The 19001-nt window shown below is 43.8% G+C and overlaps 1 protein-coding gene across 1 annotated transcript in view; it reads left to right on the top strand.

The window, feature by feature from the left end:
- LOC131686951 (probable E3 ubiquitin-protein ligase HERC2) overlaps positions 1 to 19001 on the top strand; it is a 48383-nt gene that overhangs the window by 2594 nt on the left and 26788 nt on the right. Inside the window, exons 5-8 of the mRNA XM_058970983.1 lie at positions 6 to 1592; positions 1656 to 3043; positions 3101 to 3252; positions 14453 to 18974. Coding sequence (XP_058826966.1) covers positions 6 to 1592; positions 1656 to 3043; positions 3101 to 3252; positions 14453 to 18974 — 7649 coding nt within the window. The remainder of the gene's footprint in view (positions 1 to 5; positions 1593 to 1655; positions 3044 to 3100; positions 3253 to 14452; positions 18975 to 19001) is intronic.

Here is a 19001-nt window from a genome sequence, read left to right as displayed (position 1 = left end):
GCAAGTCGGTTGGTCTATCCTCCTACCAACCGCTTCGGAACGTGCTCAAACCTTAACGTCGCTTCTTCCGGCTGGTCATGATACCACCACTACTAGCAACAGTTCCGGCCATCGCTTCATGACTGATCTCTTGGTAGGCTCGCTGATGGCAGAAGGTGGCCTCCAGACAGCACTAAACCAGGCTATCAATGCTCAACGCACGCAAGACTGTAGTTCCACCGGTACTCACCTATCCCTCCTGCATTTACTGAAGCAACTACTACGCAACAATTCCAGCCTAACTCAAGCACGACTCGGTCAGTTGATGCTCGGGCCATATCTCAAGACTGAGGAAGGATTTTCTTCCCCGGAACCACCCTCGCCTAGTCTCGATCTGCTGCACAAATTTCAACGGCTTCTCCTGTCCTACATTCATCAGTCAAAGACAGACGATCTCAGCGGAGCCGAAGCTCTCCTCGATACCTATATTCAGCAGGTGGTTGGCGCTTGTGTAACCACATTGTACAAAGCTCACGAAACCATTCTCCAGGGCAAAGAAGGTGTAGCTGAAATATTGAAAAATGACATCTCCGATGCCCTTCTGTACGAACTGCTTATCGGTTTGGTGCTCATCCAGAAGGATAAATCACTCTTCCTACCATCGTTTGATTGGAACAAACATTTCATACCACTACTTCATGCATTAGACAACTTTAATCGGCTGACGCACGAAGGTGAAATCCATGACTCCGATGACATGGGTTGGCCGGGAATAATTTGCCGCGGAACAGCTAAAGCTGCGCCTGTCCAAGAGGAAACCCTCCTAGTTCGTCGTAGCGACATAGACAACCACGTCAGCGACGGCGGAAATTGGGTTATTATCAATGGAAACGTATACGACGTCTCAGACTATCATGCGGAGAACCCAGCAACGCAAGAGATTCTCAGCGCTAGCGCAGGCAAAGACATTTCACTTGAAATTAGTAATCCTCAACATAGAACAGCTTTTGAGTTTATAACTTCGTTCCTTCGAATCGGACGGTTCGCTGTGAATGAAATTTGTGACAAAGAAAGTCCCCGTCAAATGACCACGCTTACTCACTTCCACTCAGAGTGCATGTTGGCATATCTGCTCGGTTTGCGATGTAATATTTTGCAGGCAGGATCGCCTCTGCAACCTGCCGAGATACAGTGTAAAAACCTTCTAAATTCAACCATTCTTAGCGGAGGGCTTCAAGTGCTCCAGCCGAGCAATCCGTTCGACGAGGAAAAGGGTGAGGCACGAAGCAGCGGATCTACAGCTGGAAGTACCCCAACCGACGCCTCCAGTCAAATTCCGATTGCAGACGTTCCACAGATGGCCAACTGGCCGTCGGTTTTAATATCTCACCGGGTGGAAAATATGCTGTCCAATCTAGGAGAGGCAAAGCTTACCGATCCATTAGTTGCCTCGTGGATAGTCATTTGCGAACGATATTGTAAGGAAAATCATCTAATTTGGCACCAGGAGTTCCCCCCGGAGCATCCTGTGATGGAGTTGGAAAGATTGCTAATGTCGGTGCTAATCCGGCACCAGAACCTGGGACCCCTTGCGCTGGCCGTTGTTGATAGAGGTGAGTTGAATTTCTGTCTTCTTTTTAAGAAAATCTGCTACTAAACTCCTTTTGCTTCCACAGAACTCAGCGGCAACTGCTCGAAACCACCGGCTCCAATCGTCAACATCATCAAGATTGTCCACCAGACCAAGTGGGGCATCGTCAAAATGCGCCAGCAACTGAACCGTAGCTATAAGGAAGTGTGCGCCCCAATGATCGACAAGTGTCGCTTTCTGCTGTACGAAATTCGACCGGCTATCAGTCTGGAACAGCACGGTCTCACCAATTTGCACATCCTTCACAAACTACCCCGCTTTAAAGCTCTAGTTTATCGGATCATTGCCGATATGCGTGCCGCGAAGAAACAGCTAGTTTCCGCTAAGCCGGAGGACATCCTGAACGTCACTATTCAGAGTCAGTTCACATCGTCGATCACGAAAATCCAATCGCAAGAGAATCTCAGCTGTAAGCATCTCTCGACCGAAAATCTAGTCCACGAAAGTTTAATCAAAGTAGAAAGTCTGGAAAACTTGAACGCCACGCCGCGAGATCGATCTGCATCTCCGGTAGTACTAGCCGTGCAGAAGCATGCCGCTTCCGATGAGAATCTACTGAGTGTGACCAGTGTAGAGAATGTGCCAGTAAATTGTAATACCGGTGCGGGCGGCGGAGATGCCGTTGAAAAGAAGATCCCCATCACGAGTGATGAAATTAAAACGCCCACCAATGAACTGATCGACTACAACAACTCGAAGATGAAGAATCCGGATGGTGGCGATGAGTTCATCAATAACGTGATTGCCAGTTTGAGTGAAAAGTGTCTGATCGAGTCATACCCGGCGGAGTTCAAAAATGGGGTCAGTCAGCAAATTGTGGATTTTATTCTGTATGATTTGTGCGATGTCGAAACGCTGCGACGGGCAATGTACTGCCAGATTCAGCGATATCAGATCCGGAAGCAAGGGTTGGAGATGTTTTACGAGTTGCTGAAAATCGTTGGGTTGTTTGATGCGGCACAGTATAACCTGTTCAACGGGTATTTGGGATTGCATGTACCGAAGGGAACTGCACAGAATGAGGAACACATTTTGGAGAATCTTAATATGATAACAGCGTTTCAGAAGGCCGATATTCTGATTTCTCAGGCGAAAATTATCGAATGGACAGTAGCAGAGTTGCAAAAATATGTAAATCAGGAAAAGATCAATGGTAGGCACCGAAACCATGGTGAAAAGGACAACTCGAACCTGGGAACGTATGTGTTTCTTAAAAAACTTCCCAGGGCACGTTTTCTACTCAGTATTTTTGGAATCTTGTCCAAAACGTACGAGTCCAACGAGCTAAGCTTGCTGATAAACTCTGGTATCTTGGGTAGCATTATGGGTCTGTTAAGGCAAACCGGAGCTGATTTACCGAACACTAGAAACAATACCGATATTTCTGTCATTTACGAAGATGTGGTAACAAATGTAAGCATATTCGGTTTGCTATTGTTCTGGTATTAATAGGTTTTTCATTATTTGCAGCTTAAGTCGTCGAAGGAAGGACTACCCGGTCCGGAGCTGGCAAAGCTGATGAAAATTGGAACTCGAATTGCTCGTGGAGCTGACTGGAAGTGGGGAGAACAAGACGGTCCCGGAGGAGAAGGAAGAATCATTAGCGAAATTGGAGAAGATGGGTAAGTTACTGACTATTTGTACATGAGAGTGAAAGCCGATTGATTTAAGGTTGCACAGAGAATGCGCAAAATTCGCAAACGAAAAAAGCAGTTTTTTTTCCACACCGTCAGATCTTCATAAAAATCAATCAGCGTATGTAGAATGTTGTTACAGTACTGCTGATTGATTTTTATGAAGATCTGACATAAGGTGTGGAAAGAAACTGCTTTTTTCGTTTGCGAATCTTGCGCATTCTCTGTGCAACCTTAAAGTTGTTGAACTAAGGCAACTTTGTTGGGCGATTCAGTTGGTGTGGTAAATTTGTTTCAAGTAGAATTGCGTTCCATTCGTAGCAATTCAGGTGGCCTGGCTTGATATTACCAAGCTCTAGCCAGTAAAGTTGCTGTTGCGATGTCCAAAAGATCGCGCAGCTCCCGCAATGAATTAAAGGCCAAAAGTCTCATCCAGATGCAGCCACTGAAAGCGTCAGTTCTCATGGATACGACGAAAGGGTTCTCGCTCCACAACAACGAATCAAAGCACTCCGGCGTCGGTCAAGATTAAAGTCCTAGACAGGAATTTGTTTACAAATGGATGGAGCACTTTGAGTTGCTATTGAATGAAAAACGATTAGAGGGCACAAACAATAAGAATTGGGAATGACGGACGAGCTGTGGATTTTCTCACGCTAGTTGGAGTGTTGGAAAGCGGTAATGCCGTTGGGAAGGACATAATCCCGACCGAACTTTTAAAAACCGGGTGTGACCGTCTGTACTAAACAATCCACAGCGTGATTGAGATGAACTGGATGGAAAGAGAAATTTCTTCGGATTGGTTGGATGGCCTCATATGTGTTTACCGCAGAACAGTGAGAAAAGCATTTAGGAGGCAGCAAGAATCGGACTGACTATAAACTATAACAATATGAAGTGTAGGGACACTGGTAGGAGGTAAGGTAGTCCGAATGGTATTTGTGTTCCTAGGTGGATATTGATCGGCTGCGGTACGATTTGAAGGTGTTACCAGCGTTTCAGACGACCGATCTTCTCGCTTGTCGAGATACGGGTTCCGAACAATGCAGCCATTTTCTCAAACGTTAATATGGAAAATCTAATCACTCGCATCAGTTGACCTTTCGTGATCTTGACGGCAGCCTCCCAGAGACCATTATGCTAGAGCTTGATCCATTTCATTAGACTGACCCAACTGGTCGATTCTTGCTTGAATTCAACGCCATATCCAAAAGGACGGGGTTCGTCGACATACAGACGTATACCGTGACGTACGAGTTCCCAACATTCGGGTGGTATGATTCCTGCTTCACCAGGATAACCGTCGCCAGTGTTGCTTAACGGAGAGGATGGCTTGTTATTTAGGTCAGTCTTCAAATGGACTCATAGCAGATTATCGATGTAGATCGAATACATTGCGCCGATGTGGTTGCAATGAAGCTTCGGTTGTATTCGCGAAGCATCTCATTGGTCATCTTGTGTCGTAAGTTGACAGCGTTGTTCAATCGGTATCCTTGTATGCGATGAATCTTTGCAGCTTCCGGAACGATAAATATTGGTAGCTGTTCCTGGATGAATGCAGTTGTAACCACGATTTTTAAATTCAGCTCAGAAAATTCGATTATTTCCATTAGGTCGTTGTGAAACTATGGTCCATCTCACCACTGTGCATGGTAAGTGCTGTCCGTATTTGATCAGCCGACATTATGGACCACAGCATGTTTGTCGGAATTCTGTCTGGATGCAGTCCACTTTCTCACTGAGTCTCTGGTTGTAAATTGGAGATTGTTGGGCTTTCGCTTTCTTCGATAGTGCTCAAATCCAGGAGGCACTTGATTCGGTTTCGTCCTACCACTATTGAATTTTGTATTAGACATCATCACCGGGGATATCTTTCTAGGTCTACTATATTTCTGCGTACGAGTGCGTAGTGTTCTTTTACAGATCGTTTGTCTTTATCTCCGCATAATTTGTACGTGGGACATGTCAAGAGACCATGTGGATTCTGTCCACAATAGAGACACCCGTAGTACAAAAACGCGAACCGGCAAACGAACATTGCCTCGCGTCTTTGACCAAACCGTCAGTCTCCACGTCTCGTTAAGGTACATATACACGGTACTCCAACGTGAAGAGCTTATCGCAAGCAACCGCGCTTGCTTCCTTAACGTAAGACACAACAACGCGAAGCATGTTTGATCTAACCCTTTTAACGAATACGACCGAATATCGTTTTATCAGTTAATTTGCACTTTGAATTACATTAAGTGCTTTAACTTTGGGCCGGAATAAGACCACCAGTGGATCCTTCTTGGTAAGCCCTGACACGACACTTGTGGGGTGTGTTGGATAGTGGAAGAGGTTGTTTGCATTTATGTGCCTTCGCCGTTGGGGAATTCAGCGCCGAGGATCCATCTACCCGTGGGGCAAACGTTACAAATAAAAACGGAAAAACAAAACTTAATGGTAAACAGAAGGAATCGTCGGCCATATTTCCAATCGGATCGCAACATGACGGTTGCAAACCGTTGTTAACAGAATGTACGGTGGATAAGGCATAAGCCGCACAATTCAACATCGAAAGGATTAACAAGGAGGTGTGTATGTGTGTGTGTGGATGTGTTTGGTGCCTGGATCGACGATGAAGCTAGCTCACCGAGCGGATTAAGATCGAGATATGTACAGCTGACCGGCATCGAGACTTGCCCCGATCTCAACGTCTATTACGACAAGGAGAAGAGACCACAACGATGCTGTGTGCATCAAAAAGAGAAGAACTACGAGTAATGTATAACATTGGATTGCGAAGGAAGAAGACATCAACGGCGAGAGTAGAGCAGTGATGCTTTTCGTTTGTAGTAAATAAAGGTTGCACATTTTATTGTTTACATTTGTGGGGTACATTTTTTCAATTCCGAAGAGGTCGTTTCACAACACAAGCACGCACAAAATTTGCTTTATACAAACGGCTGATACTATCTATCGCTTTGTACGACCATGAGGCGTGGGTTGGAGAAAGCAGAGAATCGAGTTCTCAGTTTACTTTAGAGAAGGATTCTGCATTCAGTATGCGGCGGCATATAATTAAGAACTGCACCTAGTATACAAACATGCTGACATCGGCAGACTACACTGTGTTAGACGTGCAGTGCGAAAGCCAATTAAAGTTCCCAAGTAACCACACGCATTAAGCCATTGCATATATTGGCTATACGTTTGCACTAATGTTGTATTGAAACTCCATTACAGCATTAACAATGCAATAAAGCTCTATATTAGCATCAATAGTGCATAAATGCACAGCCAAAATATAGCATTATCGCTTGCTCTATATGCATATATAATGGTGATATAACGCGTACCTGCTTCAAGGATGTTTAAAGTATGTATGCTTTATATGTGCATTTAGTGTCATTATAGAGCAAATAGAAAGCTGATATAATGCTATTTCAATGCTGTGGGTTTATTCGTTATGTAGCTCTTCGTGAAGATTATATTCGGCATATTGCATTTCAATCGAACATATGCAATATAGTCCAGGCAGCAAACGCAGCGCACGTACCGTAAAGCACGAAGCAAGGTACCTCAGTGCGAGACTAACTAAAGGTACTTTTCGTTTTCATTAAAATTCATTAAGCATAAACATTCATTCGTAAAACGTTCATAACAATGCATTAGAAGAAAGTCAATTACGGTCATAAACAGAACATTTTATTTTAAAATCTTTCCTTTTTGCTCATTATACCGAAAGAAAACATAAGAAATGGTTTTAAAACCATGGCGGAAAATGACAGCCAACTGGAGCTTTCTAATAGCAGTAGTAGTATCAATATTAGGCTTTCAAATCTGACATATGTACTCTGGTGCTATATAATAGCATTAGTCCTGCAAAAACGAGCTGCCAATCTCAGCCTCCTGTCAAGGACGACGTCTCTGTACAGACAGCATCACTGCCATGAAAATCAAAACATAAATTTTGAATCGAATGTTTAAACGCTGTAATTAGTTACTAAATGTTGATTTTCTGAATAAGATGGTGTTATATCATCCCACAAGATGCAAAACGTCGTGTGGAACGCTTAAATATCGTGTGTAGTGCCAAACATAATTCTTTGTTTGGGGCTTTATAGCTATAACGCCCTATATATATTGGTCGCTGTCAAACTCCATATGATGGTATAGGGTTGCCAGGGGGCTGGTCAATCTCTACATAGTAATAGCACTATATTTCTCCTTTTCTGGCATAATACCAGCATTATATCAGTATTTAGGGCTTCACGGCTCTTTAAGGCTGCTTTATATGTGGATCTAAAGCAGATATTAGGCTACGTTATAATGCTTATTGGTTACTTGGGTTATGCTCAGAACCTGGAAGAAATCGTCAACTTGGAGACTAAGGAATGGTGAACTATGATCGAGTAACATGGAAATGCAAAATACATTCTGTTATGATTCAGTATCCTCGGGTTGTTCGATCACGATAATGACACCGGACGCTCATCAGTAGCAACGGCGTGTTTGTGTTCTCTCACTCTTGCATTCTTTAGTTTAATTATGACAGCGCTATGGCTATAGACAAAGATTTCTCCTGGGAAGTTCACTATTCCAATAGTAAAACAGAAAAACTCAGTCGTTGTAGCAGGCGGTTGGAAAATACCGCCCACCTTTTCGCCAGTAGCATCAGATTGACAAGTAGCTGAGAGTGCATCAAGGGGAATATAGTTTAATTTACAGAATTCCAAAGTCTTGATAGACGCACCTGGGGCGTCCTGTGAACAAGGGTCTGCTAGGCAGATAAATTAGAACCCGAATAGTGAGCAACCACCATTTACACACAATATATGTCGACACAGAAAAAATATGCTTGACTGACTTTTAAGCTATAGCTAGTAGGGTACAACAGTCATGAATTTTACTGTTCTTCTGGCACGATCCATCAACTGAAATTGCGTCGTCTTGCTGTCATTCTTGCAGAAAATTTCTAGCTGAAGGTATCCAGAATCTCTCTCTAACAGAATATTTCCATCTTGTCGCCCAGCGACCTACAACAAATTGTTTCCTTCTAACAGCAACAATCACCGACTATTTATGAGTGCCGCATCAAAACTAGTCGATGAATGCACTCTTTGCAACCCCACGTCATTAAAAACAGTTTCATGTAAATGATACAGCAGACTGTCACCCAAAGCAAGCTCTGTTGGTACAGTTGCAGCAGCAGTCCGACATGCATCAATAACAGTTCCTTCGTATTATTGCATGATCAATAAAGGAGTGAGTTCCACCAAACCCGAAACTGATCCCTGACCTCTGGACCAGTACAGGGTGCGCCATCTGGATGTATCCTATTTCAACATTGAACAACTCCGCCATTTTTTTAGATACTTAGCCGGATTTTGACAGATAAACACAATTTTAGTTATGAGTCGATTTACACCAAAAGTACGCGCTGAAATCGTAGTGCTTTATATTGAAAACGAAACTGTGCGTTCTTATCGTAAAAAATATGGCAGGCATTCGGCGCCTACAAACAAGACAATCCGTAATTTGGTGAAGAATTTTTTGAGTACGGGCCTGTAGCAACGCTGAAAAACTTCTATTTTCAACAAGACGGGGCACCTTGCCACACCACAGCCGCTACAATGAAGTTCTTGCAGAGCAAAGCAATTTGGAATGGCCTCCTCGTTAACGGTGCCAGACTTTTTTCTGTGGGGTTACTTGAAAAGTAAAGTTTATTCTAGCAAACCTAAGAACCTTGACGAACTCAAAGCTAATATAGCGGAATTGTGGGAAAAACCGACACTGTGGGTAAAACCGGCACCCCACGACTTTTCCTAGAAATCAAATTTTTATTCATTTCATAATGACACTTTATTATTAGTACGTTTATGTAGAGCATTTGAAGAAAAATCGGATTTACGTTAGTACGCCGAATGTCATAAAAATAAACAAAACATACGACAGCAGCGTTCATACTCGTCTGGATGTTAAATTTTGTTGGTAGATTTTAAGTTTTTAACCGAATAAAAGCTTTTCGAATCACTTCATTTTTCAGTACCTATTATTATCGGCCTTTCCTAGGATTAACTAGGTACATTGAAGACGAGTTTGAGAAATTCAATTTTTTTAATCGGTTTTATAAAAAAATGTGCGCTGTTGAGGTAAAACCGACACCCCATGGTTAGGGTAAAACCGACACGCTGTTAAGATGGTTGTGTATACTTGCGATTCATTACAAAATGCTGGGGATCTTTGTGACACTTCAATTACACTATTAGCACACTATAGTAATAGCAGAAATACACAGAAATACTTTTATAGAGTTTATTTCTTGTAAGTCTCTTTAAAAATCAAAAATTGGAATTTTTGCTTATCTGTTTCTATCGAAGCTTTTGCTATTTCTGCAAAAAGCTCATCAAACCGAATTATTGGTTTGTCATAGACGAACTTTATCACAATGAGACAATGATCTTATGTATACCCCAGTGGATCGTTGATGATCAGAGTCCCGAAAAATTAAAGACTGAAAGTGTGTGTGTGACTTATAAGTGAATGAATCCGATTAGCAGAACGAAGAACGCTTGCAAATCTTCTCTTACAAAATAAAATGACACTGAAGGTTGCAATGTTGTGCGTAAGGATTATTTGGAAATACCCATATCAAGAAATAATCCTATAGAATAAAATACTCTTATTTATAGTACCCGCTTTCGAACTTTCTTCTCCTCACTACATGATGAAGCTATAAATAGCACATATTTGCATCATACATACTCACACTTTATTAATCACGCTTGTATCTCATTTTTAAAAAGATAAAGATTTTAAAAAAGTGGAGGGAAAATAAATTAAAGGGGGTGTCGATCTTACCCCTATGGGGTGTCGGTTTTACCCGCAGTGCCTACAAAACGTCATTTTGTTTTCCAAGTTTCACAACCAATAATTTTCAATGAAATTAATTTTTTGAAGCGCTGAAAAAATTAAGCCCTGTTAAGAATTTTCTGAAGAAGAATTCTGCATAAAAATTATAATTTTATTGGTTTTGTGGCAACTCAGAAAAAGTGTTACGCTTAAGGTGTCGGTTTTAACCATAATTCCCCTACGAGATGAAATTGCTGCGATTAAGCTCGAAATGCTGTCCAATGTCATGCAAAATGCAAGCAAAAGAACTGCTTCTTGTGTATCAAATGAAAGTGCTCATTTAATCGCTGTTGTATTCTAAACCTGGTTTAAAATTGCCTAAAAAACTTGTTTAAAATCTACTGAAAAATGGATGCTGCTATGCTGGATGGCGAGGTTTCCTTATTCGACAGTTAAGTTAAGCAGAACATGACCGGTACGCTAGTTGTATTTTACAAAAGTTTCCAAGGATTTTAGTTTCACACAGACGGTTGCCAAACTCAAGAACCTGCAATGTCTGCAAATTGCAGAGTCCCACTGAGGATCATGTGGCATGCGTGTGAAGGATAAACAAGGTTGCGTGGGACTTTTCCGGGGAAAAACATCGATGATGCGTTAAACCGAAATGATGCGAAAAAAATAAACCCAGAGGCAGGATTCGAACCTGCAACCCTTGAGACTCCAGCCCAATGTACAAATCCTTGTGCGATCCATGGGCTTTAATAACGCCCCAGGAAGAACACATGATTATCGCATCATGGCGACATTGATCGTACCCTACCTCTAAAGCGAGATCATACACAACCGGAGCTACCACCCTGCTAGATATCAAAATGGTAGTTAAACGGAAGCAATCATCCGATTGCGGTTAATTTGAACACCCCGTAAAGAGTACCGCAACAGTGCAAACCTGGAAGCAAACGCATGAAATGAGTTATCTCAGCCAAGGTGGTTATCATCAACGTATGCATGCAGCAGTGACGCAGATTTATCTCTATTGGCGAATTTGTTATCACTGTCATCACCAGGGAGAGTTGACCTAATGCCAGTAACAGCTCTATGCCAGTAACAGCGAAACCAAAGACAGCGTCCGATAACATCTCGCAGCTCGGCGAGGGATTCGAATGTAATTTCATAATTGGAGAATGCGCACAAATTGTTCTGATCCGTGCTACCGAGAAATTACGTTGTCTGCTTAATTCCAATCTGGTTAAAAGTGTCCAGCTCTTGACCATGCACCTTGTAAAATCTAAAGGATAGTTGACTCAAAATGTTTGATAAAATGTAGATTTACTACGGGTCGCTTCGTCCGCCTCGTGTCTGTACGCGTGGTTAGCGTTTCCGGCGCACATGAGTTGGCAGAGACCGAGCGAATTTTTTTTCGTGTACCTCTCCGGCTTTGTCTTTATCCAGCGGTTCAGATGTGCTGCGCTCGCCAGTTACAACGGCTCAACTCCGTTTGTGGCCAAGAAACACGCAGTTTTTCTATCTTTTAGAAGCTCACACGCCCGCACTCCATCATCGGAAACATTTCTGCCTCCCCTTGCGGTTTTTACTGTTTGACAGCGTCATGCCGCGACTGTCAGACCCATCGCGGGTGGGGCACGGCCACAGTGAGAGACTGTGACTGTTGTGACTTACCGGTTGCTGTCGGCTGAGAGCAAAAGACCACACCACCGGCTCGTCGTCTTTGGAACAACATTTTCTCAACGCATCAGCATCAACAGCCGTTTTCAAGAGAAAAGGGTTGATTTCTTCTTTCAAACATGAGCAGTTCTGTGAATCTGCATGCCAGATAAATTCGCAAGCAAATAATTGATATGCTCGTTTGCTCAATTTACTTAAGCATAAAAGTTGATTCTACTTTCAAACAGGAGCAGTTCTTTGACTCTATATAGCAAATAGGCCTTGGCTTTATCGCATAACCGGACGAGGTGGTGTCGGAAGCGGGGCCCTTCGCAAGCAAACCTCTGATTACCTCGGATTACTCAAACATAGAGGCTGTGAACTAGTTTAAGTCCGACGGGGTGGATCGATGTCGTACAGCACCAAATTTTAAGCGATGTAGCGTCAACGTTATCCAGGATAACGGTCATTTGGCATAATTTCTAATTTTACGTAAAGTAGGGCTGGCTTTTGGCATGACATACATTTGGTATAATTTTGAGAAGTGATCAAACTAAATGTCATCTGCCATTTTTATCTACAGGGAAACAGACAATTTCAGCCTGTGCGAGAAGTAAGGTCATTTGGCATAATTTTGAGCCATGTCACTGTTGAAGGTCCAAAATTAGTTAATTTATTCTTCTATACAAATTAATAAATAACACCTGGCTAATGTGGCTACGCCACATCGCTTTAAGTCGCGTGCGAAGCTTATTCGTAGCCCCTATGTTTGAGGAATCTGGGCGAACAAGTGGATCATAGGTTTGCTTGCGAGGGGCCGTCGCTTACGACGTGATTGTAATTATTTAAACACTGTATACAAAGCCAAAAATCGTTGGCGATCATACATCTGGTGGATCGCGCAGTCCTAGTATCAACAAAAATCTATATTATACTACAACGTAAGTCATAGACAAAAAATCCATAATTACGAAAATGACCAAACGCAAAAATTTCAAAAATGAAACTCAAAAGAACTGCTCGTAATTAAAGGAAGGTGTTAGGTAATCAAAATTGTGAAAATATTGAACACCCCTATTTAGTACAGCAGCAGTAGTGGTCTCGCTTGATCAATGTAGGTAGAATCATCTCTTCTTATCACCTATCCCTCTGATAGTGTGTGCGAGAAATCTAAACAGGCCTTTCATTCCCTTTCTGCACAGACGATATAAAATCAATATACCACTGCCAGTTTCAGTTAGTTATAATAAAAATTTCGTTTCCTTCGCATCTAACTTTGTATCGTCTATTATACAAAACAGAGCATAAAGACAAACCCATCCAACACTTTGATTCCGACCATATTATTGCTTAGTGCAGTTTTAAACTTATGGGTCATTCGCTGAAAAACTACACATTCGTCTGTTAGGCCAAATGACCTTCAGTGACATCACTTAGCAAAATTGTGCCAAAGTCCGATATGCCATATGTCCGTTCTGCGAAATGTCTGTTATGCCAAATTACTGTTTTCCAGAAGTTAAACATAATTATGCAAAATATCCGTTATGGCAAATAACCTTCAGGATGATCACTTCTCAAAATCATGCTAAATATCCGTTATGCCAAATGCCCGTTATGCTAAATGAAATACAGTTTTTATGCCAAATGATTCGCTCCCGAGAGCCCCTTTTCATCAGTGCCGTGGCCCAAACTGGTCGCTCTGTGACAGCTTGTCCATGTGGACTATGCCAGTTCGGTCGAAGGAGATTATTGCCTGTCCGCCATCAATTCGTTCTCCAACGGCCGGAGATCATCCAAACGACCCGTGTATCCTCGGCAATCACCATTAACATTCTTGGTGATGCTCGATGTACTAGAAAACGAAAATGGGATCCAAGCCACGAGTGCCAAACTCGCGTCTTAAACGACATCGGACACCTCATAAGGGCATTGTTTCATCGACAATCAAATGATCAAGCAGAACGATTTGTGGACGCGTTGAAAAAGGTCGTCAAAAATCGCGACGAACTTGGATGGATACAACAAGCACTAGGCATATTCCTGTTAACATAGCGAAGTACGCCCAACAGGGCTCTGCCAGATCAGAAGACGCCATCTGAGGTCATATTTGGTGGCAAAATTCACACATGTCTCGAGCTGATGATAAGAACTCCAGGGCCAAATTCCGTCAACCGCTTACAGCCGAGGTCTTCTAGTCGGAACGACACTGTTTACGCTAAGCCTTATGGTCATAATGATTGGAAATGGGTTCCTAGTCGTCAAGAAGATCGGAGATGTAATGTCTAAAGACAGGATCCAAGACCGCCGAATGCTGCGTTGCCATATCAACCAGTTTCCGAGTCGCCTAGCTTTCTCTTGCCAGCATTCGCTACTGTTTGACATTCTGGAATCCACCACGCACGCCTACACCATCGCTTGTTTCGAATGGATCTGCGCGGATCCCATATTATCGGTTTTCCCTGATTTAGAAGCTAAGCAAACGTCAGGAGCTTATGCGGCACAAATAGTAGATCCAAAAACATTCGAGCGACAATTTTCGATAACTTTGGTACCGTACTTCGAAAAGTCAGATCAGTTCAAGATGCGACCTGATTATTATGCGCCCTCTCCTCTCGTTTGAACACAGCGCCTGTAAAATGTGCAAAGCTCGTTAATCATTCGTTTCTGTTTTCTTTCCTCTTTCCAGATGGGTCCGCGTCGAATGGGACAACGGATCGACGAACTCGTATCGTATGGGCAAAGAAGGCCAGTACGATTTACGCTTGGCGGACAGTGCCCTGAAGGCGCTCTCACCGGACAAGGATAGCGAGAAGGACGAATTGGTCGATCAACACCTTTACAATGAATCCCATCCTACTAAGTTGCTGCGCAATTTATGCATCAAAACACTGCAAATGATCTTCGCTTCCGTTGGTATGCACGCCGAAAGGATGCAGGAGAACTCCCTGCGAAGTGTAGCTTCGATGTTTCGTGCTATCCTGACCAACAGGATTACCTATTGTAATTTTGGGATGGAACAGTGGACGACACTTGGCTTCCTGAGGGCAATATCGTCCTCTAAAGCGTTGTCGAAACACCTAACCTCTCCGGTTTGGATTGAACTTGCGTTCGACATTTTAAATTCACCGATCACCTGCAAGAAGGATGTCTACAAAAAATTGCACTGCTTAAGACTACTACAGTCAACTCTCGTCAATTGGACCCAGGACGAAGCGGATCGAGTGGATGATATTATTCTTAAACTGTTCGAAGTCCTCGGGAGAATCAGCATGTACTGTCCCAATGATCTATCGCTATTAAACAATTCAGCGGATATTAAATCCAGGGTGCTGTATAGTGCCTCGCACACGGGCACGATTGCGGAGGAAATTATTGTTCTCGTTCGAAAACTGCACACGCTCCCACTGTGGAATGAGAACATTAATGCGTTCATTTCACAGAAGCTTTGCCTGGTGGCTGATGTTTTTCTGGTGCACGAATTAGATATAAATTTCGAAGGAGAAAAAGCCGCTATCATGGGGACTCTCTGCACGATCGGGGGATGCGATTCCAGACCTAGGCTAGGATTGAACTTAACTCTCGATGGTGTACGTGGTACTATCTCTCGAATGACCAAAAAGGGAAAGGTTGTGATGAATGTGCACTCGATGGCGGATACCAAAAAGATTCCAATATTCAAAGTTTCCGAATGCGCGGATGTGGGAGCGTTCAGTCTGTCGAAGTTGACTATTAACGAGATGCTGCTAAACTCGTGGGCTGTTTTGTTCTACGGAATAGGACAAACTCCGATGAATGTGGCTAACAGTATCAACACACAGCTACTGCTCACGCAACAGATTAACTTCTCTGCTGTTAAAGCTACCAAAGTTCTATTTCGCCAACAGAGTCTGTTGAGGAAAATTTTGCGCCAAAGATCACCTGGAATTACTCGTAGTTCCTCGAAGGAGAGTCTGTCAGATCGGGACGCTAGTCCGGAGGATGGTAAGAGTCGAAGTGAATCAAACACCTCAGAGGAGTCTCAAACCTTCACCGAACTGTTGATTCAGACGGTTCTGATTAGAGCAACGCAACCAAGTCCTTTGAAAGCTTGTTACTCCTTTCAGGAGATGGAACTGGCAGCTTTGAATATTTCGCAAATGCTAGCCAATTTCGTCAACAATGAACTGAATGCACCGTCGAACTCAAACAAACGTGCTTTTCCCATCAGTCAGCCAACGATGATTCACGGAGTGCCGATCTATAATAATGAATCGGCAGTGGAAGATGCTCAAACTCCATCAGGAGCCGAAGCTGCGGTTAGTTTGCCAACGGCTGGTGCGGTGGGCAATGTTACTGGTGCTCGAGGAACGGCTCGAAGAAGTCCTCCCAGTCCTCTGGTGGCCCAAATCATGGAGATGGGATTCACACGGAAATCCGTCGAAACGGCAATCAAGAGTTTAACACTGCATACGAATATAAAACCAACGGCCGAGCAAGTCGTGCAATGGATCCTGGAACATCCAGATGTTACGGCTAATTTGGGAGGAAAAGGCGATGACAATGATGCCCACAGCGACACAGAGAGCGTTAGTTCGGATACAATGGAAGGGGGTTCGTCGGTGCAGGATTCCCAAGCTGTCACATATAAATTGAGAGAGGACTTCAAGTCGACCGATCAATACGCAATGTACGTGCGTGGTTTCATTTGTCCGGGGATGTTGGTTCGATGCTGTCAGGATTTCGAGGAGATCCGGAAGGGTCATATTGGAACAGTTTTGAAGGTAGAGCCGGAAGGGTTGCATGATTTGAATGTTAGAGTGGACTGGCAGATGCATGATCGACCGTATTGGATGTGCTTCGTTCATCTGGAGTTGTTGGAAGCTCCGCCATTGGAGAACAGTTCCACGATCAGCGTTGGATCGCAGGTTAGAATACGAAACACACAGCACTTTCGCTATCGGCTGAATACCGTTCCTCGGGGAAGTATTGGGACTGTGAATTCAATCAACGGTAATGATGTTCAGGTTGAATTTCCACAGCAGACAGTTTGGAACGGCCATTTGAGTGAATTGGAATTGGTTTCGAGTTGTCTCCATACTGGAGGATCAGGTCAGGGCTGTATCTTTGATATTATAGACGATTGGTCTCGCTGCATCCGATCGTTAACGGTTTCATCTAACGAAACTTCGGCTAAGTATCTGCTTGATCGCAGTACCAATTACTGGCAAAGTTCCTCCACCCAGGGAAAGCACTGGATCCGACTGGAAATTCATGATCAAGTTTTTATTCAAACTCTGTCGATCATCGTCGATCCAGATGACTACTCGCATATGCCCTCATTAGTTGTAATCCGAGGGGGTGATTCTGTTGCTACCCTAAAAGAACTTCATTGGGTATCGATCAACCCAACCGATGTGGTCGTCCCACTACTAAACGATTGTAAGCAGTACTACGCTTGGATTGAGATTCTGGTCAAGCAATGTCGCAACAACGGGATCCAATGCAAAGTTCATGGAATCAACATCATCGGGAAGCGGAAGCAAACCGATCTGGAGATGATGCTACAGAATGCCTCCTTTCTGGCAACGGAAAATGACGCAACAGCAGAACCAAGTTACACCACTTCCTCCAACTACGCCGACGAGCAGTCAGCGAATGAGATCACTTCCAAAGTATTGGTTTGGGGTCTCAACGACAAGGAACAGCTCGGAGGTTTGAAGGGGTCCAAAGTGAAACTACCTACTTATTCATCGGTTTTAAGCCAGTTGAAGCCGATACATATTGCCGGTGGATCCAAGTCCCTGTTTATTGTGTCCCAAGATGGAAAGCTGTACGCCTGTGGAGAGGGAACTAATGGACGGCTAGGACTCGGTCATAACAATAACGTACCAACACCTCGTCCGGTTCCCATCCTAAATCAGTACGTCGTCAAGAAGGTGGCTGTTCATTCCGGTGGAAAGCATGCAATGGCGTTAACACTAGATGGAAAGGTGTTTTCTTGGGGTGAAGGTGAAGATGGTAAACTGGGTCATGGAAATCGAATGACCTTGGAAAAACCGAAACTTATCGAAAGTTTACGAACCAAGCGAATTCGGGATATTGCGTGTGGATCAAGTCACAGTGCCGCGATCACCAGTTCAGGGGAGCTATATACTTGGGGTTTGGGAGAATACGGTCGATTGGGTCATGGCGATAATTGTACGCAGCTAAAGCCCAAACATGTTACCGCTTTGCAAGGCCATCGTGTAGTTCAGGTTGCCTGTGGTAGTCGTGATGCGCAGACACTTTGTATGACCGAAGAAGGATTGGTGTTTTCGTGGGGAGACGGAGACTTTGGAAAACTAGGGCGTGGCGGATCGGAAGGTTGTTCAGTACCGCATCAGGTCGAACGTTTGAATGGCGTTGGAGTGCTGCAGATTGAATGTGGTGCTCAATTCAGCCTCGCTTTGACCAAGTCCGGGGAAGTGTGGACTTGGGGTAAAGGCGACTATTACCGACTAGGTCACGGAACCGACCAGCATGTAAGGAAGCCCACCCCAATTCAAGGATTACGCGGAAAGAAGGTTATTCACGTCGCAGTTGGTGCTCTCCACTGCTTGGCAGTCACCGATAATGGTCAAGTGTTTGCTTGGGGAGACAACGATCATGGCCAGCAAGGATCTGGTAATACAGTCGTAAATAAGAAACCAAACCTTGTTCTTGGATTAGATGGAGTCTTTGTGAATCGGGTTGCCTGTGGTAGCTCCCATTCAGTTGCTTGGAGTTTACCGCAGAATCCAACTGAAAAGGATAAAAAAGAACCGGTACCATTCGCAGTTACCAAGGATCCATTGGGTAGCCACAGTCTAGGAATATACGCTTCCGACACAGAACCTACCACTCTTCAACCACAGGCTGGGGTACCTAATACGAAACAGCAAAGACCATCTCTGTCGGAAAGCGTACTCTCACTGGAAACGTACGGCGCAAGACAGGCCGCTCTTTCACATATATTGAACGCGATGAGTATTCTGCACGCAAGATCGTGTATTATTGCTGCCCTAACCGGCCACTCACAGCTGAACATGCAGGATAAGGGGGCCGAAGGATATACGGAAACGCGTCCGATCACTCCGGTGTCCGAAAACGATTTGTACGAAGCAAAGGTGGATGGAGAAGTTACCAAGCAGCAAAACGATGTCATTGCCCATGGAGGTGGGGAGGCACCGGCAGATGTTTCCGGACTAACGGTAAGTAGTTAGTATGTAGTTAGAATC

Source organism: Topomyia yanbarensis, chromosome 3, assembly GCF_030247195.1.
Source record: "Topomyia yanbarensis strain Yona2022 chromosome 3, ASM3024719v1, whole genome shotgun sequence".
Classification (NCBI taxonomy): Eukaryota; Metazoa; Arthropoda; class Insecta; order Diptera; family Culicidae; genus Topomyia; species Topomyia yanbarensis.
The sequence above is the reverse complement of the archived record's forward strand: the minus strand, read 5'-3'. Positions and strand labels throughout refer to the sequence as shown.